General features: G+C 37.6%; 1 protein-coding gene and 1 long non-coding RNA gene across 6 annotated transcripts in view; one reads left to right on the top strand and one right to left on the bottom strand.

Annotated features, from left to right (window-relative positions):
• Positions 1-790: 790 nt before the first annotated feature.
• On the top strand, positions 791-1,275 carry LOC149816385 (uncharacterized). The gene is made up of 2 exons (XR_016427764.1): positions 791-920; positions 1,165-1,275. It is a non-coding gene; the product is annotated as an uncharacterized LOC149816385 (long non-coding RNA).
• The window catches only part of LOC149816384 (uncharacterized), a 29,601-nt gene continuing 5,030 nt past the window's right edge, over positions 837-25,407 (bottom strand). For 4 of the 5 annotated variants that reach the window (XM_089988218.1, XM_089988220.1, XM_089988219.1 and 1 more), the window contains exons 4-7: positions 6,504-6,785; positions 6,333-6,415; positions 6,112-6,193; positions 1,375-1,799 (exon numbers count right to left, since the gene is read on the bottom strand). In XM_089988218.1, coding sequence (XP_089844344.1) covers positions 1,746-1,799; positions 6,112-6,193; positions 6,333-6,415; positions 6,504-6,785 — 501 coding nt within the window. In that variant the 3' untranslated portion in view covers positions 1,375-1,745. Of the gene's footprint in view, positions 1,010-1,374; positions 1,800-6,111; positions 6,194-6,332; positions 6,416-6,503; positions 6,786-25,407 lie in introns of those variants that run through there. The other variant, XM_089988222.1, reaches the window with a different exon arrangement.

Below are 25,407 nucleotides of genomic sequence, written 5' to 3'. Positions count from 1 at the left end.
CGAATGAGATCGTGGGATTATTTAGAAGGCTAGCTCTGGATGGTTTTTTATGAATCATTGTTCCCCGAGGTTGATTTTGAAAAGGCCTTTGCCAAATTTTAGAAGCTTAATCTTGGTGGTGAATCAATAAATCACCAGTAACAAGGATCTGTAAGTTGGTTTCTCTGGTTATTCTAAAGACAAAATCGATGGGAAATTAAATAATTATACATTCTTTGGGATTGGGGCGTTGGGTCTTCTGATTATGGATGGGACATCACCTTATTAAATAGAAAGTTGGTAATCGTTTTAAATGTGGACTCGCGTCACGAAACGGGCACCAGATTGAACTTTTACTAAAGTTGTTTGCCCCCACTAATGCCAGAATCGGCATCAGCCTGCGGGGATGGCTGTGCCATTTTATGGTCCATTGTTAGGTTCCACCACTGGCTATAAAATAGGGTGTTATATTCTTTTTCAACATTTTCAAGCTACAAAGATTCTGAACGCTGAGGGGATATACGATGTTAATCTGTGCTAACCATTAAATTTTTTTCTTTTGCAATGTTGTACGGATCTGTTTTTGAAAAACACGTTATTTATTTTTTCTTGTGCATGTTATACAGATCTCTGTTTTTTGAAAAACAATCTATCCACGAGTTGTCACCAAGTTGACATGATATGAACAAGTTCAAAGCCCTCACGAAGCATTCTTTGTTGCAAGGTTGAAGCTGGGTGTACTCCCAAACGGGCAGGATGGAGCTCAGGAGTTGTTTTTTTTTTCCCAAAGGCAAGCTGGGGTGGGACAGGCCCCACCAGTTATTCAATCGTATCATTGGGGTTTTGAACCTGCAACGTTCCACCACAAGGAGACGTGCACTGACAGCATGGTTGGTGATGAGGGAGTTTTACGAACAAGCTCCAATAATGGTCCCGATTGTGTAGGTTCACCTCCATTTCCCCTGGAATATCTATCAGCCAAATTCTGAAATCATTGTTGCCAGAAGAGATGGCAGCAGGACAATGCAAGCTTGACATCTCGATGGCACATAATTAAACGCGGATAAGCTTGATTAGAGAATGCATGAAATGAAGCATTGGAATGACATGAGAACTTAAAATCAAGCCTGCAATTTACACGTATCAAAACAGAGACTTTCGGACGAACACATCATAACTTTACAGAAGGGACTGCATCAAAGAGCTACGAATTAAAGCAAGAGATTGATTAGCAATTCCTGGAGATTTCTGATTCAATTGATACACATCAAACCAATCTAGTCGCTGGTTATGCAAGAACAATTATGAGCAAATGGTCGTTCGCAAGCAATGCCCCCAAAAGTTCCCATCTACAAAACCAGAATAGCCTCAAGGAGCTGAAATCACTATACGACGTGGTCACAGAGGAATTTTATTTGAAACAAGGATATTTTGGGAGAACGGACACATGAAAAAAGAAAAAAGAAACTGGTGCTGAGCAGAAGACAGCGTCTGAAGCGTTGAATCCAGCAAGGATATCTATCCATCCATAACTATTATGAAAGAAACAAGACTGAGTCTCGGCACACGCCTATAACTCTTCTTTATATTTTGACAGTTCCCGGTAGTTAAAACCCGAAAAACTGTAGCTGCGCAACAGAAAAATGGGCAGGTCCTTATTAAATTAATCATTTGGAACAAGATTTTATAGGAGTTTCCTCATTTTAGTGGCCTTTCCTGATAGCAGTCGGTATGAAATAATCACTGCATGTCTTGGCCCCTTCTGATTACAAGGGGCCAGGGAATGTGCCATTTTCTCTTTGCTCATTCCACCTCTCAATCTGCATACAGAATGACCAGAAATGAGGCAATGAATATGTTACTTAGCAAATGCATAAGCAAACAGTTATCCTTACCATGAAAAAGGAACCAATGCAACAGGTTACTTCACATAGACATGCGGGTGTGGGACATGACAAAGGCATGCATGGGCAACAAACAAGTTTTCTAAAACTGAAGACATGCTAACACAGCAATATATATGGATTTATCAAACTTTAAGCCCTTTAAATTAATATTAGCAGCATTCAACTGATTGAAATGACTGAAACCCTTTAAAAACAATGATAAATATGAAACATCCGCCTACTATGGATAGATTGTCATCGTTTTAAAGAGAGAAGAAAAAGCTGAACACAGTTCTTAAAAAGTAATAACTGTTATTTTGATAAATTTCAAGTTAAAATTAACATTTTTTACCAAAAATCAAAACTTCGTACCTTAAAAAATGCATCCGCTTTTAAAGGTGACATGGTCATTTCAATTAGTTGAACACTGCTACTATCAATATAAATGGTTAAACGTTGGGTAAACTCCAAATATAACACATATGTCACATGTATGGGAAAAGATTCAGATATGTCTTGGGCCATTGATTTACATATGAATGAACAGGGAAAATGATACCACAGTCAGTCAGAAGTGAAAAGAAAAACTGTTAAATAATGAATATACCATAAAAAAGGTTTTATATTAAAAAAGATGGATGAAAAATGGCACACAATATACATTGGTTTAATATTTTGGTTTGAAAAATGTACAGAAAACTGCCCAACTTTTGACCTAATTACAAAGACCTGCTTAATGTTTCAGATTTTACAAATAGGGACCGAGTTAACATAATAATTCTCAATCAGGCGCTTAGACGATTAACCATGGTCGATTAATGTCAGAAGAACATTTTACCCTTATAAGATACTAAAATGGTGGTATCAACCTTGTGCCCTGCCAGAACTGCACTAGATTCCGGTCGCAGAAAAGCCCGATCTTCTGTACCTACCTCCTCTCTCTCTGATTTTTTTCTCCACCATTACCACCATGATTCCCTTCATTCCACACTGTAGAATTTTTCCTCGTGCTCTTCCTCTCTCCACCATATGATTTCCCATGCTCCAAGGTTTGTTTTCCCCTTATTTTCCAGCACCATAAAAAAACATCTTTAAATAATAGAGAGGGCTTCAACTTAGGGTTAAGCCTTAGGATTTTGGTATGTCTAAGATCTCTGCCTGGTTCCTCTGTTCATCACTAGGGATGGGCAGTGGACCGGGGGAAAATGGGGCCCCGCCCCGCCTCACCCCGTTTGGACTGGGGATGGAGGACATTAAACGGGGATGGAGGCAGGGATGAAGGTTAAAATCAAAACCCGTGTGGGGATGGACTTATGCTTTCCCTCGTCCCGCCACGTCCCGTCCCCGATCCCCGTTAGTAAAATAACTAAAATACCTTCAGGGATGGCAGTGGACCGGGGAGAAACGGGTCCCTGCCCTGCCTCGCCCTGTTTGGACCGGGTATGGAAGACATGAAACAGGGATGGAAGTTAAAATCAAAACCCGTGATGAAGGCAGGACTGGAGGGCAGAGTTTTGAGACGGGGTGGGGGTGGAGACCTTGTCCCCCGCCTCCGCCCCGGTCCACTGCCATCCCTATTCTCCACTTTGAATTAGTGGCTAGGCCCCCAATGGACCACCAGTCAACCGGAGCTCAACCCTTCATCACCGGATTGGATGGTGGACGGTTCAACTCTGATAAGTGCTCTATGCCACGCTCACTCAAGTGCCGAAGATGATCTATAAAGGGTCCTCATATTGAAGAATACTTGATGCTACAAGATTGGATGGTGGGCGGTTTAACTCTGATAACCAAAGTTGCTGCTGCTCCTACGGCCATGTCCTTTGCTGGCCCATCAGCCACCTCAAGGGCTTCAAATGTCACTGAGGCACTAATCCTAACACCTGTGTTCAATGTCTCCATTCAGGGCTTTCTACAAGAGAGGGTAAGACATTTCCATCTCATATTCCAGTGAGCAACTAGTCTCCAGAATGGTGAATTCTGGCATTCTACCAGGGCTATTGAGGTAAAGGAGATTAGTAGGGACAAGGTAAGGGCAAAAAGGTCTTTTGATATAGGCCAACCATGGTTTGATTAAGGTTAATGTTCTACGGATAAGCCAGGAGTCTGCTTGAGAATTATTTTGTTAACTCAGCACTTCTTTGTAAAATCTGAAACATTAGGTGGGTCTTTGTAAAATTTTCTTTTGGTTTTATAAAAAGAAATTGGATGTACATATGTAATTTTCCTTGAAAATCAAATTAGGGGCATAGGAACTACGAGATTCAAATTCAAAACTCAATGCAATTCAGGCCTGAGATCTGATAAAACTGGATCCACACTTAAGTTTTTTGTAAAAGTAATTTTGTAAATAATATTGTTCATGTTCTAAATGTTTTGCTCAAGATTTTGAAAATTACCAAGTTTCCTCTAGTTGGTTTTTGAAGTTTTATTGAAAAGGACGTGTGCTAAATGGGGTTTTGCTAATTATGTCTACTGCTGGATAGATAGCTGTGGCAGCTATTACAGTGGAGGAACTATTAAAATGTGCAGTAAACGGCTCTATGTGCATGTGGGTGCTTCACACATGCATGTATGAGTATGATTATGTGTATTCAAATTGTTAATCCAAAAGAATGAAGCACGGATATCATTTTAAGTGCAGATTCTTCATCGACAATTCTGAGCCCCATGATTAGTAGACATTACAATAAATCTAAGTTAAAAAAATGCATGTAATAAGTAACAATTTAAGATAAAGAAAAATGCTACTACAATATAAAGGATTGAGATTATAAAAGGATGAAATCAGGAACAAAATGTTGGCTGTTTCTGACAGGTTTTGTAGAGACAAGTCTTGTACATTACCAGAGGGTACTCATGTGCACTTGGACATTCTAGTTATTTTTTACTTTTTCATATCCTTTAGCCTAGGGCTGCTTAAGGGTATGAATGCCTGGGTACTCATGTGCACTTGGACATTCTAGTTATTTTTTACTTTTTCATATCCTTTAGCCTAGGGCTGCTTAAGGGTATGAATGCCTTTACTTCTTTTACTTCTTATGCATGTCCTCGTTTTCTCTAATGTAACTTTTCAAGCGTAATGAAGATGTTATGCTTTGTTGAAGCCTTCTTCATAGTGAGCTCCATTGTCTGTGATGTTTGACCGTCCATGAAGTGCATGGTGTGTGTGGCATCATGGTGCACACATGCCAAGTGAACTGTCCATGTGACAAACTACAATTTGAGTGAGTTGTAGATACTAGATACAGTTAGCATAGAGGCAAGATAAATTCGAAGATGCACAAATATGCATTAGTTTGTAATCCAGCGCTCACAAGGTTGTAGCCCATACCCAGAGACCAAAGTTCAGGTGGAGTAATGCAAGTAGTAGCATGTTCAAGAGTCCAGGCACTGGCATCTGGAAATTCTGTTCTACTAACCTATGGTTGACATTAGAAAAATGCAGAAGCCACCAGAGGAGATAAAGAGTGGATTTCAATTTGGTGCAAGAGCACCTACTTTAGGACACGTTTGGAAGCAAGAAAAAATCTCATAAGAAAAAAACATTGCCTATGAGAAGTTTTGATATGAGAACCTTTCCAAATAATTTTTTTTCACTTGTTTGTGTGTAATAAGAAAATTAGGATTGGAAACTTTCCTCTATTGAAGGAAAGTAGGGAGAAGGGACTCACTCAGACCCCAGAGAGAGAGAGACCTGAAGATGGAGGTGCACTGGAGGAAGATGAAGATGAAGGCAACAAAGTGGCAGCCGATGGAATGAAATGTTTTGAAGGTGAAGGGTTGCTCTAATGCCAAAAGAAAACTTTTGATATGAAAAATTCCTCCACCCCCCTAAGGTAGAGGAATTTTTCCTATAAAAAATCTGAGTTTTTAGAAAAACTTTAATTTCAGAATATTCGCTTGTTTGGAACAGATGGAAAAATTGCCACTTTTTCTTTCATATTTACATTTTTCCTATCATTTTCTCGCTTCCAAACATGCCCTTACTGAACACGTGTATTTGTGCACACTGTGCCATGTGCCTTATAGGCTTATGTACCTGTCACAGGATGAGCCATGCTTGAACCCAAATTTTGGGTCTGAGACTCATTAACTCAGGCCATGAACTGCCCAAATTATTTCAGTAGACCAAGATACTTAGCACAGAATTTAAGGTTATGTAAGATAATGTACATTATGAACACCACATATAAAGATGTGAAAATGACCAGGGAAAAGAAAAGCATTGAAGATGCTAACATACCCATTCACCAGGGCAAATGGAACGGTAACACTTTGCAAACTTATCACATTCAGTAGCACCTTCTCCTTTTGCAGCTATGCACCTGCAATATATAATTGTAAAAAGCCTTATTTTCAAGCAAGCCAACACAATCCCAGTAGTTTAGTGATTAATTAATGATGTAGATTCAGAAAAATGAAAAGATGAAGAGAAAAGAAAATCTGTCTGCAAAACTAGCTTACTTATGATACTCAACATAGCATGTAAAGCAGTGTCTTGTTTGATTTGTCGTAGGGAACCGGAAGTCTGCTGGTGCAGTATCAACCTGAAATTCAAAGGAATAATTAGGTGCACTATATGCAACTTACTGACTTAAGCACACAGCATAATCATAGTATTAATGACTATATTACCTTGATCACTGGTGCTGGATCAGCAGTTTCTTGCACTTCCGGTTCTTGTGGCTCAGAATCTCCATTACTTTCATCAGCAGCAACAGGATCGAATTTTTCTGTAGCTACTTCTGGAGTAGCATCAGCAGCAACAGGATCAGGTTCCTCTGTAGATGCTTCTGAAGTAGCTTCAGCAAAAACAGGATCAGGTTTATCTGTAGCTACTTGTGGGGTTGCAGTTTTATTTTCTCCCTCCGTTGGTTCCATGGCAGTTTCTACTTGTTTTTCCTGCGGCTCATTCTCCTACAGTAAATATTCAGAACTATCAAAGATCATAAGAAGGTCAACCATGTTGCTACCAACCTACCACCAAGTGAATAACATACAAACATGAAGAAAAAAGGAGCAATGAGACAAATAGGAAGGCACTTCACAACACCAGATACTAAACCCAGAATTTGGACAGCTAGGTCCCATGATATGTAACATGTGCACTTCAAAATGCCTAGCATGCTTATTTCAATGCTGGTACTTCAGGGTGTAGGGGATAACCACTACTGCATGCTTTCACTTATTCATATATGACATGTACAATTATAATAAATTTCTCTGTATTTTATAATTTGTTTATGTTTTTCTTCATTGTCATCCAAATCCTATACACTCATGCACACACATAACCCCTCATGATTCCTTTAAAGAACATGTTCCATATCAGCTGTACCAGTGTCTTACCGTGTACCTATACTTGAAACCATGTGACATAAGTCTCATCCCAAGAAACCCAAATTGTCATGTGATTTACCTTAGAAACTGAAACTTCAATGGTGAAGGTCCAGAAAGATTTCATGGTGTAAAACTTATTGACTGGTACAAACAATCCCAGATTAAAATAAATTGTACAAGCAGGAGGCAAAAACCAATCTCTAGTGCAACACAAAAAGTTGAAAGCCAAAATATTTAGTCAGGGCTAAAATAAAAACAGAATATAAGAAAATAAGTTCTGTACAGATTCACTACATATTTGTGAATGGCCACTGTATGATGATTAGGTGATTATCCATCAACAAAAAAGAGGGGATACAGAAATGCTACCAATCCTTCTGAGCAGCACAATAGGAACCACGGCTAAATCTAAATTCAGCTACTGTCACTATCCAAAACCTGCACGAAAAGGAATTAAATTTTCCTGACTCTTAAATTCAATGGCCTCAACTCTCAAGGTTCTCATGAAAGTTGAAGGAAACTACTAAACCACTCTTCGCTCCTTTTCAGATAAAATTATGTGGCATTTGTTCAAATATTGATGGTTAGATATTTCCCAAATATGAGGATGAAGCAAATATTAGAAACTCCATGCAGTGAGATCCACAATGCCTCATGTAGAAAAATACATTTAAATTATACTTATATTTTTTATTGGTTTACCAAGCTTTAACCCATTGACTTGGTTGGAGCTTTGTCTTGAGATGCCATTCCAGTTTGCTTGGTCTTGGTGGTGTTCTTCTCAAAAGATCAGTCTTCCATACCCTTTTTTGCTCATAGTTGTGTATCTCATATTTGATGGGGTGGATTGCCAAAGTAGAGAAGTTGGTAGGAGTGCAAAACGAGTTAGCCCTAAAAAACAAAGGATAGTACCCCAAGGAGCAAGCCAACAAACCACTCAAAGGAATTCCTATTGAAGCGTAGCAGTGGATGACCAAGCAAGGATTGGACCACGCTTCTCTTATTAGGTATGAGGGGAATAGAACTGAAAGGGCTTTCTTTTTCCATTTGAAGGACTCTTTGAGAGCAGGAATTCTCTAGATACATTGGGGCTCCTGTTAAATTATGTATCGATATTTGTAATCTCATATATATATATATATTCTTATCCACCCGAAAAAGGTATTTCTGTAAATTCCTGTTTTACGCATATTCCATTTTGGAATATGCTTGTAACCTTTCCTTTTATTTTATTTTTTTCTTTTTTCTTTTTGTTTTTTTGTATTTCGTGCCACATAGGGAGGCCCCCCAAAGAGTCGTTGGGGATATGTGACCGTTGGGGGCTCCCAACGACTCTCTTGGGAGCCCCCTATGTGGCTCCTTTGCTTTCTTATAAATAGGGGGATTCTCCCTCTATGGCTTTGAGTCAAAGCCCAAGGGCTCAATAAAGTAATTCCAATATTTTTTATGCCGTTGTGCATTTGTGAGATTTTGTGAGTTGTACTTTTCTGCACAAGTGTTCTAAAGTGTTCTTATTGTGCATGTGTGCCAAGTTTATTATCAAGAATATTAAGGTCTTGATCTTAGTATCTTGTTGGAGATACTTTTACATGGTATCAGAGCCTCGTAGAAGAAGGGAAATCGTGCATCTCTTCATTTTTGAAGTGCCTCGAAAACCATGCCTTCAAGCTATTGGAGTTTGAAGTGGATCATCTTCTTCGTGCAATATTTTAGAAGCCTCTTTTATCAAGAAAGACTTGAAAATCTTTTGAGGTACGTGTTATTTTTTATTTTCTACCCTCTCTAATGGGTGAAAAAGACTCCCACTTCTCCCTTGGTTTTAAACTTAGTGGTTCAATTTGGGCCGACAATATGGAAGCCCATATCAAAGGAAAGGGCCTTCGGGGTACGTTCAGGGTTCAATACCGGAACCCAAACCCAAACTTACAATCATTGAAAAAGGGAATATTTGTTAAATTATGTATCTCAATCTTGTAATACAATACATATTTTATATATATAATAAGTACTACATATACATATACTATATGTATGTATATGTAGTACTTATATATATAAAATATGTATTTTCTCAATATTAGCCATAGGGGTAGTTTAGGTATTTCCTTTTATTTTTATGCATATTCACATTTCCAATATGCATGTAATTTCCTTTTTCTCTTTTTTTTTTTTTACTTTGACTTGCCTTGGGGGGCCCAACCATGTAGACATTGGACCCCTCCAACGGTCACAATTGTGATCATTGGAGGGGCTCCAATGTCTACATGTTGGCCCCTCCAAGGCCTCTTGCATTCTATAAATAAGGGGCTCTCCCCTTTGTATTTTCTAAGCTTGTGGGATTATAGCCCAAGCTCTTTTAGTGGAACTTATAACTTTTGGGTTCGCATTTGTGAGTTTGTATTATGCCCTTTGTGCACAAGTGTTCTTGTTGTGCGTGTGTGTTCACATTTGTTTCCGAGAATATTGTAAGATTGTTCTTGGTATCTTGTTGAAGATACTTTTACATGGTATCAGAGCCACGTTAGTGATAAAGGATAGTGGATTTGTTTGATTTTCGAGTGCCTCGAAAAACGTGCCTTCGGATATTTGAAGATTGAAGTGGTGGAGCTTGCTTCTCAAATATTTTGGAAGAATCTTGTGCAAGAAAGAGATTTAAATTTTGTGTTGGTACGTATTTCTCCTTCTCTCTTTACTCCTTAATGGGTGAAAAAGAGTTTCATTTTGCTCTCGGCTTTAAGCTAAATGGATCCAATTATCATGTTTGAGCCAGGAACATGGAGGCTCACATAAAGGGGAAGGGTCTATGGGGCTACGTGCAAGGCACAATCCCCGAACCGGAACAAAAAATTACCATTGTTAATGATGGTGAAATCAAAATTCTCGATGGAGAAGAAAGAATCAAAGCTCTTGAAGAATATTAAAAAAAACATGAGGAATGGGAAATGAGGAATTTTAAGATCCTCTCTTGGATTTTTTCCTCCGTAGAAACAAGAATCAATGTAAATATCATCAAATTCAAGAAGGCCGCTCAAGCTTGGGAATAGCTTGAGAAAATGTACACGTCTAGAGATTTATCCCATAAATATTATTTCCAAAAGAAGGCGCTAACGCTTCAACAAGGGGAGATGTCTATAAGAGAGTATTTGTCGAGCTCTCTTCTATTTTGGGACGAGCTTGTTATGCTCGAACCAAAATGGAGTGGAGAAGCAATAGTGCTTCGCTACAAACAATTGGAAGAAGATAGGTTCTTCAATTTTTTGAATGGGCTTAAGCCCGAATTTGAACAAATCCGGTCTTCGCTTCTATTCGCTTTCACTTCCCCCTCTCTTGAAGATGTAATTACTAAACTTAGTGGGGAAAAGACTCGCATAGGGATTAGCAAAAACCATCTAAGTGTTCTTGCTACTCCTCATATTGAAGAGAATGAAGGTGCTAATGTCGTATCAAGACCGGGGAGTAATTTAAAGTCCTACAAGCCTCCTCATTTAAAGAATCAAAACTCAAGTGGTCAAGGAGTGAAGAAAGGCTATAGCAACCTTACATGTCATTTTTGTAAAGAACCGGAGCACATTAAACCTATATGCCTTAAATGGAAGAGAATTCTTGCTATGACCATGACATCTCAACCGGAGGAACAACCATCAACATCAAATGGGTCTCTTTCTCTTCATCAAATTGTAGAAGCTTTGCAACCTTTCCTCAAAGAAGGAACTTCCGGAGCCGCTATGTCACCGCTCCTGTAATATCTAAAGGAGGATTCTCGTATTATGTTATTTTCATAGATGATTTCACTAGGTTTTGTTGGATATACTTTTTAAAACATAAACATGAAGTTTTTTCCACTTTTAAAACATTTCATATGATGATTTTAAATCAATTTAATAGAAGTTTAAAAATTCTTATGTCTGACTCTGGTGGTGAATTCAAGAGTTATCTTGAAGGTTATGATATTCTCCATCAGAAATCTTGTCCAAAAACCCTGCAACAAAAATGGGTTAGCCGAACGGAAGCATATTATAGAAACTACTAGAACCTTGCTTATTTTACAAAACATTCCAAAGAAACTCTGGGCTGAAGCCGCACTTACCTCAGTATATCTCATAAATAGACTTCCATCGAAAAATTTGAGCAAAATTCCTCCTTTTGAAAAGCTATATGAAAAAGAACCTGATTATAGCACGTTAAGGGTGTTTGGATGTAAGTGCTTTGTCTTTACAGATAGAAATGATAAGCTTTCGCCAAAGGCCATCCCTTGTGCCTTTCTTGGGTATTCAGAAACCCATAAGGGTTTTCAGTGTTATGACATTAAAAATGACAAACTATATGTTTCCAAAAATGTGAGTTTTTTGGAAAATCTGAGTGGTTTTAAAAGTTCTGAATCACATAATGAAAATACTGACAATTCCTTTTTATTTGAACTATTAGCCAAAGATGATGATTCTAGTGATGATAAGTCAAATCAGAATGACTCAAGTGATATTGATATTGAGGAAATCTCCTCACAACAACCTATCAATAAAGGACCATCTAGAGATCCCATCACCTATATTCACAGAGATAGAAGCACCTTTAGAAGTGCTCATGAAAGATATGATAGTCCGACTGTTCCTCATGAAGAGGAAAATCTTCGTAGAACCGAAAGACATATAAAGGCTCCATCTAGGTTCATATCGTATGACTCCTTTTCACCCAGATATAGAGCCTGTCTTAATGCTATTCATTCTTATGTAGAACCTAGAAACTTTGCGGAAGCTAGTAAAAGTTCTGAATGGATAGTTGCGATGGAAAATGAACTCAAAGCTCTAAAAAAGGCTAAGACATGGGAATTTCAAGATCTTCCTAAGAGTAAGAAAACAATAGGGTGTAAATGGGTCTTTAAGGTTAAAACTAAGAGCGATGGATCTCTTGAGAGATATAAGGCTCAATTAGTTGCCAAGGGTTATAGTCAAGAGTATGAGATTGACTATGAAGAAACTTTTGCACCTGTGACCCGAATGGTCATTGTTCGATGTCTCATCACTGTTGCATCCATTAACAATTGGAACATCTATCAAATGGATGTTAAGAATGCCTTCCTGAATGGTGATTTGAATGAATAAGTTTATATAGATGCTCCACCTGGAATGAAGACTCCTAAAAAGAAAGTGCTTCGTCTTAAGAAAGCACTCTATGGCCTAAAGCAAGCTCTTAAGGCTTGGTATGATATGTTTAATTATGTGATGTTGAAAAATGGTTTTTCTTCTTGCTTTACTGACGCTGCTTTATTTGTCAGAAAATCCAATGCAGGGATTGTGATTTTGCTGTTGTATTTGGATGATATGCTCATTACAGGAAGTGATAGTAATGGGGTTAAAAATATAAAGTCAGTTTTAAAAGATAAATTTGAAATGTTTGATTTGGGTTTTCTAACTTATTTATTGGGTATTGAAGTAGCTTACTCTCATAGAGGGTACTTTTTATCTCAAACTAAACTTGCTTCTGAGATCATTGACAGGTCAGGCATTACAAATGAAAAGGTTTGTGAAACTCCTGTTATAGTAGGAGCAAAAATGAAAATTGATGATGGGATTTCTCTTTCAGATCTTACCTCCTACAGACAACTTATAGGGTCTTTAATGTATCTGAGTATTACCAGACCAGATATCTCTCATGCAGTTTATACTGCAAGCCAGTTTCAACATTCACCAACTTCAGTTCACATGAGTGTCATCTTGCGAGTCGTAAGATACATAAAGGGTACTCTAAATAAGGGAGTTTTTCTGTCATCCTCTTCTGATTTAAAATTAATTGCTTATACTGACTCTGATTGGAGAGGTGACCCAAATAGTCGTCACTCCACCACTGGTTTCTGTGTGTTCTTAGGAGACTCACTGATTTCATGGAGGTGCAAGAAGCAACAAAAAGTATCACTTTCCTCAACTGAAGTTGAATACCGTGCCATGACAATTACTACAATGAAAATTGTTTGGATCCATCAGTTGCTAGAAGACATGGGGATCACAATAGAAGGGCCCACCAAGTTGTGCTGCAACAACAAAAGTGCAATCTACATTGCAAAAAATCACACCTTCCATGAGCGGACTAAACACATCGAGATGGACTGTCACTATGTTCGTGAGGCGTATTTCAAAGGAGTCATTGACCTTCCATATATCACATCAAAATATCAGTTGACTGATTTCTTCAACAAAGCATTGTGTGCTCCACGATTCAACTTTCTTCTTTGCAAACTCTCGGTCATTCTGCCCTAAGTTTAAGGGGGGTGTTAAATTATGTATCTCAATCTTGTAATACAATACATATACTATATATATGTATATATAGTACTTATATATATATAAAATATGTATTTTTCTCAATATTAGCCATAGGGGTAGTTTAGGTATTTCCTTTTATTTTTATGCATATTCACATTTCCAATATGCATGTAATTTCCTTTTTTTCTTTTCTTTTCTTTTGTCTTTTTTTTTTACTTTGACTTGCCTTGGGGGCCCCAACCATGTAGACGTTGGACCCCTCCAACGGTCACAATTGTGATCGTTGGAGGGGCTCCAATGTCTACATGTTGGCCCCTCCAAGGCCTCTTGCATTCTATAAATAAGGGGCTCTCCCCTTTGTATTTTCTAAGCTTGTGGGATTATAGCCCAAGCTCTTTTAGTGAAACTTATGACTTTTGGGTTCGCATTTGTGCATTTGTGAGTTTGTATTGTGCCCTTTGTGCACAAGTATTCTTGTTGTGCGTGTGTGTTCACATTTGTTTCCAAGAATATTGTAATATTGTTCTTGGTATCTTGTTGAAGATACTTTTACAATATTAAGATTCTTGAGGGGGAAGATTGGCAAAAAGCTATACAAGATTATTCAAAAAGGCATGATGAGTGAGAGATGAAGAACTTCAAGATCTTGTCTTGGATTTTTTCGTCCGTAGAAACCAAGATCAATGCCAACATTATTAAGTTCAAAAAGGCCTCCGAAGCTTGGTTGTACCTTGAAAAAATGTATACTTCAAAGGATTTATCACACACGTATTACCTCCAAAAGAAGGCTTTGACCCTTCAACAAAACGATTTGTCTATTCAGGAATATTTTGCCGAACTATCATCTATTTGGGATGAGCTTGCTATGCTCGAACCAAAATGGAGCGGAGAAGCAATTGAGTTAAGACACAAACAACTAGAGGAAGATCGATTCTTCAATTTTCTAAATGGACTTAGACCCGAATTTGAACAAATCCGGTCGTCTTTTCTATTCGCCTTCACATTTCCCTCTATTGAAGATGTAATCACTAAGCTTAGTGGTGAGGAGACCTGTATGGGGATTAGTAAAAATAATCCTAGCATCCTTGCTACATCTTCTTCTCAAGATGATTGTGAAGGGGTTAATGTCGTGTCAAGACCCGATAACAATATGAAGGCTTACAAACCTCCTCATTTCAAAAATCAAGGACAAGGAGGAAATGATCGATATGGCAAAAGAGACTAGCAAATTAACTTGCTATTTTTGTAAAGAACCTGCGTATATCAAGCCCATTTGCCCCAAATGGAAGAAAATCCTTGCTACGGCTATGGCATCCCAACTAGAGGAACGACCATCTTCATCAAATGGGCTTCTTTCCCTTTAACAAATTGTGGATGCTCTACATCCTCTTCTCAAGGAAGGCATTTTCGGAGCCGCTATGACATCCTCCTCATCTCTCGGTAAGAAATATTGGCTCCTAGATTCCGGTGCATCTTTTTACATGACTCCAAGTGCTTGTTCTCTTTCCGATTTTTCTAAAAATTCTCTTCCATCTTTTGTCTCAACGGCAGATGGAACACCTCTTGAATTTAAAAGAATAAGCAATTTTGAAAAATAAAACTTCTTTATTCCAAAAAAATTGTCTTATACCAAAACTTAACTTAAACCTACTTTCGGTCTCTCAACTCTCGGACTATGGTTGCGATATAAAATTCTCTTCTAATAAATGTTGGATACAAAATCGCTACTCCGGAAAGTTGATTGGGGAAGGCTCTAGGAGAGAAGACCTCTACACTATGTTGATTTTCTCCAAATCCCCAAGAACCAGTTTTGTAATGTTGCTCAAAACAAAGATATTCATGTATGGCATAAGAGACTAGGACATCCCAACATTGTTAAAATCTCTTATTTACCTTTTATTAAACATCTTTGTAACGAGAATTTTGTATGTAATGAATGTATTCTTGAGAAAATGAAAAGTCTACCGATTACTCAAAGATCTATGTTTACAACAAAATCCTTTGAAATTGTTCACTCCAATGTATGGGGTCCGACTCCTGTGATATCTAAAGGAGGTTTCACATACTATGTTATTTTTGTGGACGATTTCACTAGATTTTGTTGGATATATTTTCTAAAACATAAACATGAAGTTTTTCAATTTTTAAAACATTTCATATGATGATTTTAAATCAATTCAATAAAAGTTTAAAAATTCTTAGAACCGACTCCGGTGGCGAATATCTTTCAAATGAATTCAAAAGTTATCTTGATAGTTATGGTATTCTCCACAAAAAATCTTGTCCAAAAAACCCACAACAAAATGAGTTGGCTGAACGAAAACATAGGCATATCATTGAAACAACTAGAACCTTGCTCATCTCTCATAATATTCCGAAAAAACTCTGGGCTGAGGCAGCTCTTACATCGGTCTATCTCATAAATAGACTCCCATCAAAAAATTTGAACAAGGTTTCTCCATTTGAACGATTGTATGAAAAAGAAGGTTTGTGAAACTCCTGCTATAGTAGGAGCTAAAATGAAAATTGATGATGGTGTTCCTCTCTCCGATCCTAACCCCTACAGACAGCTTGTAGGATCGTTGATGTACCTGAGTATTACCAGACAAGATATCTCACATGCAATTCATACGACAAGTCAGTTTCAGCATGCACCTACTTATGTTCACACGAGTGTCGTCTTATGAGTCATAAGATACCTAAATGGTACTCTAAATAAGGAAGTTTTTCTGTCATCCTCTTCTGAGTTAAAATTAATTGCTTATACTGACTCTGATTGGGGAGGTGACCCAAATAATCGTCACACCGCCACTGGTTTTTGTGTGTTCTTAGGTGATTCACTAATCTCGTGGAGATGTAAGAAACAACAAAAAGTTTCTCTATCTTTGACTGGAGCTGAATATCGTGCCATGACAACTACTACTATGGAAATTGTATGGATGCATCAGGTGCTTAAAGACATGATGATCACTAATGAAGGGCCTACTAAGCTGTGCTGTGATAACAAGAGCGCAATTTACATTGCCAAAAATTATACTTTCCACGAGCGGACTAAGCACATTGAAATGGATTGTCACTATGTTCGTGAAGCCTACTTGAAAGGAGTCATTGATCTACCTTATGTTACTTCAGAATATCAGTTGGCAGATTTTTTCACCAAAGCCTTATGTGCACCAAGATTCAACTTTCTCCTTGGCAAACTTTCGGTCATCATGCCCTAAGTTTGAGGGGGGGGGTGTTAAATTATGTATCGATATTTGTAATCTCATATATATATATATATATATATATATTCTTATCCACTCGAAAAGGGTATTTCTGTAAATTTCTGTTTTACGCATATTCCATTTTGAAATATGCTTGTAACCTTTCCTTTTATTTTATTTTTTCCTTTTTTCTTTTTCTTTTTTTTTTTGTATTTCGTGCCACATAGGGAAGCTCCCCAAAGAGTCGTTGGGGGCTCCCAATGACTCTCTTGGGAGGCCCTTATGTGGCTCCTTTGCTTTCTTATAAATAGGGGATTCTCCCTCTATGGCTTTGAGTCAAAGCCCAAGTGCTCAATAAAGTGATTCCAATATTTTTTTATGCCGTTGTGCATTTGTGAGATTTTGTGAGTTGTGCTTTTGTGCACAAGTGTTCTAAAGTGTTCTTATTGTGCATGTGTGCCAAGTTTATTATCAAGAATATTAAGGTCTTGATCTTAATATCTTGTTGGAGATACTTTTACAGCTCCTTCTAGTCCCCATGAGTGGGTAGAAGCTCATTTATGGTGTATACATTGCCTAACAACATCAAACTTCACTGAGACCTTTGAGTCAAACCAGAAAAAGGCTCGAGCAGGTGGAAAACACACCTCTATTAGGTTGCCTAAACCACTAATGCTTCCATTTTTCTCATGACATATCAGAAGATAGAAGGAGAGGTAACAAAAGCAGTTCCTCTCTTCTAATCAAGCCAAGGGTGAACACTGACCACATATGAAAATTACAAGGTACCAAGGGTAGGACAAGCTCTTATAGTCAAAAGAAGAGGGCAAATTTACAATGAGAATAGGAAGGAGCAGTAGTAGATTACTACCAAAGTTGAGAGAGTGGTTCATAATTCATAGCTTTTCCTTCATGATCCAGTTAAAGCAGAAGCCAAGACAGAAGGTTCTCTTGCTACTATTGCAGTTGCTTCCATTCACTCTTGATTTGGTATCCACTCTTTCATGTTTTTTTTTTGGTTTAGTATTCATGAATTCCGGCTTAGTATACAACAACAACAACAACAACAACAACTACGCCTTCATCCCAAAATAACTGGGGTCGACGATATGAACCAAAAAAGAAAATCATTATGGGTCTTCCACATGAATCCTTCTCCTCCAATCATTTCTATCCAATGCCATGTCCTCGGTGAGGTTCAAAGCATTCATATCCTTTCCTATCACATCCATCCATGTCTTCCTAGGCCTACCCCCGACCTCTTTTAACTAACATATTTTCTCATTTCTCCATCATTCTAACTGGAGCATCATTAGGCCTTCGCCGAATATGTCCAAACCACCTTAAACGATTATCTCTCATCTTATTTTCAATGGGTGCAACACTTACCTTCTTACGTATCTCGTTCCGAATCTTAGCTTTTATTGTATTTCCACACATCCATCTCAGCATACGCATCTCAGCTACACTCATTTTTTAAATATGATGTCTCTTGGCAGCCCAACATTCTGTACCATATAGTAAGGCAGGCCTAATAGTCGTCCTATAAAACTTTTCCTTCAACCGCAATGGCATTCTACGATCACACAACACTCCAGTTGCACTTTTCCATTTCATCCACCCAACCTTTATCCTATGATTTACATCTCCATCAATTTCTTCATACTTTTGAATGATAGATCCCAAATATTTGAAACAATCATCCACCGGTATTTAATATCTTGCTCACCAAGCTTCACTACACTCCCATCACTACTTCGTTGCTTACTAAACCGACATTCCATGTATTCTGTCTTACTCAACTTAAAACCTTTTGCTTCCAATGTCTGTCTCCATAATTCTAACTTAGCATTAACCCCAACTTTAAACTCATCAATCAAAACAATATCATCAGCAAACAACATACACCACGACACATTTTCTTGAATTGATCTCGTAAGATCATCCATCACTATAGCAAATAGGAAAGGGCTTAAAGCAGATCCTTGATGTAACCCAACCGTTATAGGAAAATTGGTTGTCACCCCTCCACAAGTGGGGGCATTGGTTACTACTCCTTCATACATATCTTTAATTATTCTAATGTACTTGAGAAAAACACCTTTCTTCATCATTGTCCACCAGAGAACGTCCCTAGGTACTGTATCGTATGCCTTCTCCAAATCAATAAAAACCATATGCAAATCTTTATTCGTCTCTCTATTTCTCTCAATAAATTGTCTAAGAAGATGTATAGCTTCCATAGTTGATTTTTCAGGCATAAAACCAAATTGATTCTCCGATATCATGACAACCTTGCTCAACCTAAACTCAATCACCCTCTCCCAAAGTTTCATAGTATGACTCATGAGTTTTATACCACGATAGTTTGTGCAATCTTGTATATCACCCTTATTCTTATATAGAGGCACCAAAGTACTCTTCCTCCACTCATTAGGCATCTTATTTGTCCGCCAAATCTTGTTAAAAAGATTTGTCAATCATTCTAAACCTTTCTCTCCCAAGCATTTTCAAGCCTCCATAGGTATACCATCTGGGCCAACTGCCCTTCTTGATTTCATTTTCTTCAAAGCCTCTGCAATTTCTTTCTTTTGAATCTTGCGCATGAAGTCACGATTCATCTCTTGAAAAAGAATAGAGAAGTCTCCAAGATCCTGAGCATGACTTTCATTAAATAGCTTATCAAAATAATCTTTCAATCTCTCCTTAATCTCCTCATCTTTGACTAAAACCCTTTGCGTTTCATCTTTGATACATCTAACCATACCCAGATCCCTCGATTTCCTATCTCTCATCTTTGCAAGCCTATAAATATCCCTCGAATTCCAGCTTAGTATGCATGACAATAAAACGGAAGGCAGTCAATGTGAAAATGTCTACGAAGAGACACTACCCATACAAGCACAAATACTTTGCACGAAGGCACTCTTACAACACTTGAACAAAATACGCAAAAAGCGTAAAAGTAGCAAACATGCACTAAGGCATGTATTTTATAGAAAAGAGCAAATGCTTGAGACTCCCAAGCTTATCAAATAACAAGGGGAAACACCCCTATTTATACAAGAGCAAAAAGGTGCAAAGGGGGAAGGGGGGGGGGGGCTCCCAAAGGAGTCGTTTGGGAGCCCCCAACGACTCTATTGGGAGACCCCCAATGCACCTTTACATAAAAAAAAAATACAAAAATACAAAAATAAAAAGAAGGAAAAAATACAGCATATTCCAAATGGAATATGCACAAGATAGAAAATTACAAGAATACCCTTTTCAGGTAAAAAGCAAAATATATATATAAATATATATACTTATATATATAGAGATACGTATACATATAATATATATGTATGTATATGTATCTCTATGTATATAAGTATATATATTTATACTTACAACAATGGTTTTTGAGGATACATTTTAACACCCCCCTCAAACTTACAGTGCAATAACTGAAAGTTCGTCAAGAAGAAAATGAAATCTGGGTGAACATAGTGCTTTTGTGAAGAAGTCTGCAAGTTGATACTCAGACGTTACGTATGGTAGATCAATGACCTTCAAGTATTCTTCTCTGACATAATGGCAGCCCATCAATATATGCTTTGTTCGCTCGTGAAAGGTGTGGTTCTTGGCAATATAAATTGCACTTTTATTGTCAGAGCATAGCTTTGTTGGTTCTCTGATAAACACTCTCATATCTTCCAAAAGGTGTCGTATCCATACAATTTCCATGGATGTACATGCCATGTCTCTATATTCGGCTTCAGTGGATGACAATGAGACATTTTGTTGCTTTTTACATCGCCATGAGATCAAAGACTCACCTAAGAAGACACAAAAGCCAATGGTGGAGTGACGGTTACTAGGGTCACCTCCCCAATCTGAGTCAGTATAAGCAAATAATTTTAATTCAGAAGAAGAAGATAGAAATACTCCCTTATTCATTGTGCCCTTCAAGTATCTGATAATGCGAAGAACAACACTCATATGAACGGTTGTGGGAGCGTGCTGAAACTGACTGGCGATGTGGATAGCATGTGACAAATCAGGTCGAGTAATGCTAAGGTACATCAAAGAGCCTACCAACTGCCTGTAAGGAGTGGGATCGGTTAGAGGAACACCGTCATCAATCTTCATTTTTTATCCCACGACTTTAGGAGTTTCACAAACTTTGTCATCAGAAATCCCTGACCTGTGAATAATCTCACAAGCAAGTTTAGATTGAGATAGAAAATAACCTTGTTGAGAATAGGCAACCTCAATTCCAAGAAAATATGTCAGAAAACCCAAGTCTGACATCTCAATTTTTGAAGTCAAGACAAATTTAATACACTTGACTCCTTGAGCATCAACACCTGTAATTAGCATGTCATCAACGTAGAGTAATAGTATCACAATCCCTGCATTAGATTTTCTAGTAAATAAGGCAGTATCAGTATAACATGAGGAAAAACTATTTTCCAGCATTACACTGGTAAACCTGTCATACCAGGCTTTGGGGGCCTGTTTCAAATCATAGAGGGCATTCCGAAGACGAAGAACTTTATCTTTATGAATCTTCATGCCTGGTGGGGCATCCATATACACTTCTTCGTTAAGATCACCATTTAAAAATACATTTTTCACATCCATTTGAAAAATGTTTCAATTTTTAATAGATGCAATAGTAATAAGACATTTAAATGTAACCATTCGGGCTACAGAAGCAAATGTTTCTTCATAATCAATTCCATACTCTTGCCCATACCCTTTTGCGACTAAGCGAGCTTTATACCTTTCCAGAGATCCGTCGCTCTTAGTTTTAACCTTAAAAACCCATCGACAACCTATAGTTTTCTTTCCTATGGGTAGAGTTTGGAAATCCTAGGTTTCAGCCTTCTTAAGAGACTTAAGTTCATTTTGCATAGCTTCTTGCCATTCTATACATTTTTTAGCTTCTTCAAAATTTCTTGGTTCAAAATAAGAGTGAATGGCACTAAGACAAGCCCTATATCGGGGTGAAAAAGAATCAAAAGAGACAAAATGAGTTGGAGGTCTCCTATTCCTTTCAGATCTTCTGTGATCGAGAGTAGGAACCAACTCACTATATTGGTCAATAGCACTTCTAAATGTGTCTTGGTTTCTACGAGAGTAGGTTATTAGATCACTTGAAATTCTACTTCCTTGTTCATTGAAAGAGTTATGCTCACCAACATCACCATCATTTTCCTCATCATGGCTTGATGAGGTATCATCATCACTGGATATATCATCATTACTAGACAATACGTCAAATAGGAAGGAGTAATCAAAATTTTCTTGTTGAGAAACATTTTTTTCAAAACCACTTTCATTTTCTAGAAATGTTACATTTCTAGAGACATATAACTTATCATCTCGAAGGTCATAACAATGAAACCCTTTTTGAGTTTCGGAATATCCAAGAAAGGCACTAGGAATAGCCTTGGGAGAGAGCTTGTCATTCTTATCTGTAAGTATAAAACACTTACACCCAAAGACCCGTAACCTATTATAATCAGGTTCAAACTTATGTAATACCTCAAAAGGGGATATTTTTCCTAATATCTCAGATGGTAAACGATTTATTAGATACACAAAAGCAAGAGCTGCTTTAGCCCAAAAGTTTTTAGGAATGTTTTGGGATATAAGAAGGGTCCTAGTGGTCTCAATGATGTGTCTATGTTTTCTTTCTGCCAACCCATTCTGTTGAGGAGTTTTAGGACAAGACCTTTGGTGAACAATTCTGTGATCCTCAAGGTACACCTTAAATTGATTGGAGAGATATTCTCCTCCAGAATCACTTCTAAATATCTTTATGTTACTGTTGAATTGATTCTTGATCATTGAATGAAAAGTTTTGAAACACGAAAAAACTTCATGTTTGAACTTAAGAAATTATATCCATGAATATCTGGAAAAATCATCCACAAAAATTACCTAATAAGAAAAGCCTCCTTTTGAAGCAACAGGTGCGGGTCCCCAAACATCTGAATGAATAATTTCGAAAGTTTTAGAAGAGAACATAGTTCTTTGCTCAAAAGGTAAACTTCGTAATTTTTCGAGAATACAGTCATTACAAAAAAATGAGCTTTTACATAGGTCTTTTGCAAAATGTAAATAAGATAACTTGGTGATATTAGGATGACCAAGTCTTTTGTGCCACACATTTATGTCTTTGTGTCGGGCAGCATTACAAAAAAAATTTGGAACTTGAAGAGATTCCATATAGTATAAGTCTCCCTTTCTAAAGTCTTCCCCAATCAATTTCCCAGACCGACGATCCTGTATTAAACATTTATCACGAGAGAATTTAATATCACAACCATGGTCCGAGAGTTGAGAAGCAGAGAGAAGGTTTAAGTTTAGTTTAGGTATAAATCTAATTTTTGGAATAAAAAAATCTTGAGTTTCAAAATTACTTATTCCTTTAATTTCAAGAGATGTTCCATCCGCAGTGGAAGCAAAAGATGGAGAAACATTTTTTGAGTAATCGGAAAGCGAAAAAATGTTTGGGGACATATGAAAAGATGCACCGGAGTTCAAAAGCCAAGAGACTTTACCTGGAGATGAAGAAGCGGATACAATAGCACCGGAGGTAGCTCCCTTGAGGAGAGGTTGAAGGGCTTCTACTATTTGATTTATAGAGTGACCCACTTGAAGATGCCTCCTCCTTTTGTGGTACACCGGTGGTAGCCATTGCGAGAAGCTTCTTCCATTTAGGACATATGGGTTTGATATGCCCCGGTTCTTTACAGAAATGACAAATAATCTTGCTATAGTCTCTTTTTCCTCTTTGTCCAGCATTTTCACCTTGATTTTGTGGTTTAAAGTGAGGAGGACGATAGGTTTTTATATTGTTTCCGAGTCTTGATATGGCATTGACCTCATTGTTTTCTTCATAATTACAAGGAACCGCAAGAACATTTGATCCTTGTTTACATAAACTCATACGAGTCTCCTCACCACTTAATTTGGTGAGAACATCTTCAAGAGAGGGAGGAGTAACCCATTCAAAAAGTTGAAGAACCGATCTTCTTCAAGTTGCTTGTGACGGAGTTCAATTGCCTCTCCACTCTATTTTGGTTCAAGCATGGAAAGCTCGTCCCAAATAGAGGAAAGATCGACAAAATATTCCCTTATAGTCATTTCACCTTGAGTAAGAGAGAGGGCCTTCTTTTGAAGGTAATACTTATGAGATAGATCCCTTGATGTATACATTTTCTCAAGATAATGCCAAGTTTTCGATGTCTTTTTGAACTTGATAATGTTGGCATTAATCTTAGTTTCAACGGATGAAAAGAACCAAGAAAGAATCTTGAAATTCTTTATTTTCCATTCATCGTGCTTCTTAGAATATTCTTAAAGAGCTTTGATCCTTTCTTCTCCCTCAAGAATCTTGATTTCACTTCCGTTTATCACTGTTATTTTGGGTTCCGGTTCCGGAATTGTGCTTTGCACATAACCCCATAGCCCCTTTCCTTTTATATGAGCCTCCATGTTCCCGGCCCAACATGATAGTTTGACCCATTTAATTTGAAGCCAAGAGCAAAATGAGACTCTTTTTCGCCCATTAAGGAGTAAAGAGGAAGAGAGAAAAGGGGTACAAACACAATATTTCAAGTTCTAGCTTGCACAAGATTCTTCTAAAATATTTGAGAAGCAAGATCCACTACTTCAACCTCCAAAGATCCGAAGGCACGCTTTTCAAGGCACTCGAAAAGAGGAGAATCCCACGATCATCTATCACCAGCCTTGCTCTGATACCATGTGAAAATGTCTACGAAGAGACACTACCCATACAAGCACAAATACTTTTGCACGAAGGCACTCTTACAACACTTAAACAAAATATGCAAAAAGCGTAAAAGTAGCAAACATGCACTAAGGCATGTATTTTATAGAAAAGAGCAAATGCTTGAGACTCTCAAGCTTATCAAATAACAAGGTGGAACACCCCTATTTATACAAGAGCAAAAAGGGGGGGCTCCCAAAGGAGTCGTTGGGGAGCCCCCAACGACTCTATTGGGGGACCCCCAATGCACCTTTACATAAAATAAAAAATAAAAAATAAAATAAAAAATAAAAATAAAAATAAAAATAAAAATACAAAAATAAAAAGAAGGAAAAAATACAGCATATTCCAAATGGAATATGCGCAAGATAGAAAATTACAAGAATACCCTTTTCGGGTAAAAAGCAAAATATATATATAAATATATATACTTATATATATAGAGATACATATACATATAATATATATATGTATATGTATCTCTATGTATATAAGTATATATATTTATACTTACAACAATGGTTTTTGGGGATACATTTTAACAGTCAATAGGGGGAGGAGCTCCCCCCACTGCTTGTTTGTTTCCTTCACATGTCATTCATGACCTAACTACTATCCTGGTTTTAGAAAGGCAACCTCTTGCTGGATAGATTTTCTCAGCCAGGTCTTGGGTGGTTTATTGAATGAACACTTGACCTCATTGATCTCATTCAATCCTTTACAGCTATGTATAATACTCGCTTGACCAGGTCATCATAATGTAATGTAATATGGAACTTCTTTGAGAAATGAGATAGGTTATGCTCGTGGAAGCTCACTTTCTTTCCTAGGATGTAGTGATCAGCATTCCTACATGCTCCCATTATAGAAACTACCAAAACAACATATTCCTCTCAAATTTCTAAAAGCAAACATTAGGCTTCATGCCTTTGCAATTGATTGCTAACTCA

This window comes from Nuphar pumila, chromosome 14 (genome assembly GCF_984573655.1).
Source record: "Nuphar pumila chromosome 14, dmNupPumi1.hap1.1, whole genome shotgun sequence".
NCBI classification, from domain to species: Eukaryota; Viridiplantae; Streptophyta; class Magnoliopsida; order Nymphaeales; family Nymphaeaceae; genus Nuphar; species Nuphar pumila.
The sequence above is the reverse complement of the archived record's forward strand: the minus strand, read 5'-3'. Positions and strand labels throughout refer to the sequence as shown.